This window comes from Emiliania huxleyi, assembly GCF_000372725.1.
Source record: "Emiliania huxleyi CCMP1516 unplaced genomic scaffold EMIHUscaffold_4073, whole genome shotgun sequence".
Classification (NCBI taxonomy): Eukaryota; Haptophyta; order Isochrysidales; family Noelaerhabdaceae; genus Emiliania; species Emiliania huxleyi.
The window spans coordinates 1-1,801 of record NW_005198919.1 but is presented as its reverse complement, the minus strand read 5'-3'; the positions used below and the strand labels follow the sequence as shown (position 1 = coordinate 1,801).

Here is a 1,801-nt window from a genome sequence, read left to right as displayed (position 1 = left end):
GGGAGGCTGGGTCTGTCAGCAGGCGGGGGGGTATGGTCTCGAGGTGGGTTGCGCGAGAGTACCATACCATACCCCGCAAAAAGTCCGAACCCTGCGCGCTACATCGATGGCCTCGACGCTGGCCTGCGGCTTCTGCGGCGCGGAGCTCACGGTGCGTCGGTTCTCTCGGCTCAGCCGCGGTTTTGCCCTGCGTCCGCCACCATCGACGGTGGCAGCACATTCGACGGTGATGGCTGCAGCAGGCCTAGGTGGAGCCGTGGGAAGACGTAGGTGGAGATCAGCAGCTCCACTCCGCTGCTGGAGCCGTGGGAAGAGCGCCGAGCCATACTCGCGATATGACCCGCTGCATGCGAAGCACGGTCCCGCTGCGGAGACGTATGTGCCTCCTGCCACGGAGGCTCGCATCCGCTCCCTTCAGCAGCAGATTGGAAAGGCCCACGCTGCGGGAAAGTACGACGAGGCACGCCTCGCTGCAGCCGAGTGCCGCGAGCTCGCACGCTCTCTTTTTGGCCCCGACCACCCGGTGAGAGCGGGCGGTCCCCGTCCTGCCCGCCAGCTTCACACCAGCACCGGCACACACTGCGAGCCTGTCTCCGCGACAGGTCAGCGCGAGTGCCGTCAACAACCTAGCGCTCGTACACCGCTCGCTCGGCGAGAGAGAGCGCGCGACGGCGCTCTACCGCGAGGCGCTGGTGCTTTACCGCCGTTCGGTCGGCGCAGAGCACCAGAGCACCGCCACGGTCATGACCCCCCCCCCTCTTGTCCACCACTCACCCTCTCGCTCGCTCGCTCGACGTCTGTCTGGCATTGAAGCCTCTCCAACCATCCTCGTGCCTACCATGCGATGCCTCGCCTGCGGAGCGGGAGGCCGTGGACCACAACCGCCTCGAGCCGCCGCGCGAGGACCTGCAGCACCTCTGCAGAGTACCAGTCAGGGTCGGCGGGGACGTCGAGCGCCATGTCGAGGACGGAATAGGCGCTCGGCACGGCGGCGGCGGCTCGCGCAAAGCTCCACACGGAGCGCTTCCCGATCTCTTCGAACCGGCCGGCCGGCGCAAGGAGCGCGAAGGAGGTGGAGATGAAGTCCGCGGACAGGCTGTTGAGCACGCCGTCCAGGCGCCGCCCGCCAAGCTGCGATGCGAGCGAATGCCCGCACGAGGCAGCTTGGCGAGAGCTCGCAGTCGAGCGTACGCCGCAGCACCGCAGGAGGTGGTGCTTGCGCGGGGCGCCCGCGGTGCCAAAGAGCCGGAGGCGAAGCCACGCGGCGTACTCCGAAGCCGCCAGGCCAACGCCGCCGGCCGTAGCGTGCACGAGCAGCCGCCGCGAGCCGACGAGCCGGGACCGGACGAACGCCACGTGCACAGTGCACCAGGTGCTGATCAGAGTGGTCGCGGCCTCAAAGCTCACCGCGCTCGGCTTGCGCACCTGCAATCGCGCGTCGCAGCACACATGCGATGCGAGGCAAGCATTGGAGATACCGAAGCAAGCGTCGCGCTGAGCAATGTGAGCGACCTGCGAGCCCGCGTGCTCCACCATGCCAGCGCAGTCGGAACCCGGGTCGGCTCGAGGCCCCGGATACTGATCCAAAACGATCAGGACATCCCGGAAGTTGAGGCCGACCGCATGCACGGCGATGCTGACCTCCGGGGGGCGCCACCTCCGTTTGCCCTCCTCGGGGACGAGAGGGCCGCCCCCCAGGCTTCAACCTTGAGGGTACCTCTAAATGAACCGCCGGGGGCTCTCAAGTCCCGGGACAACTCAATTGCACGCCCGCCCGCGCAACCCTCTCAAGGGTCCACCC

General features: G+C 67.9%; 2 protein-coding genes across 2 annotated transcripts; one reads left to right on the top strand and one right to left on the bottom strand.

Moving 5' to 3' along the window:
- Positions 1–106: 106 nt before the first annotated feature.
- On the top strand, positions 107–747 carry EMIHUDRAFT_255912 (hypothetical protein; the record flags this gene model as incomplete). The annotated part of the gene is made up of 4 exons (XM_005769905.1): positions 107–151; positions 314–523; positions 603–692; positions 721–747. 4 exons carry the CDS (start codon positions 107–109, stop codon positions 745–747), a joined length of 372 nt encoding a protein of 123 aa, XP_005769962.1.
- An 87-nt stretch (positions 748–834) lies between these two features.
- EMIHUDRAFT_255911 (hypothetical protein) lies at positions 835–1,536 on the bottom strand (the record flags this gene model as incomplete). The annotated part of the gene is made up of 1 exon (XM_005769904.1): positions 835–1,536. The coding sequence occupies one exon, from the start codon at positions 1,534–1,536 to the stop codon at positions 835–837; it is 702 nt and encodes a 233-aa protein (XP_005769961.1).
- Positions 1,537–1,801: the final 265 nt, after the last annotated feature.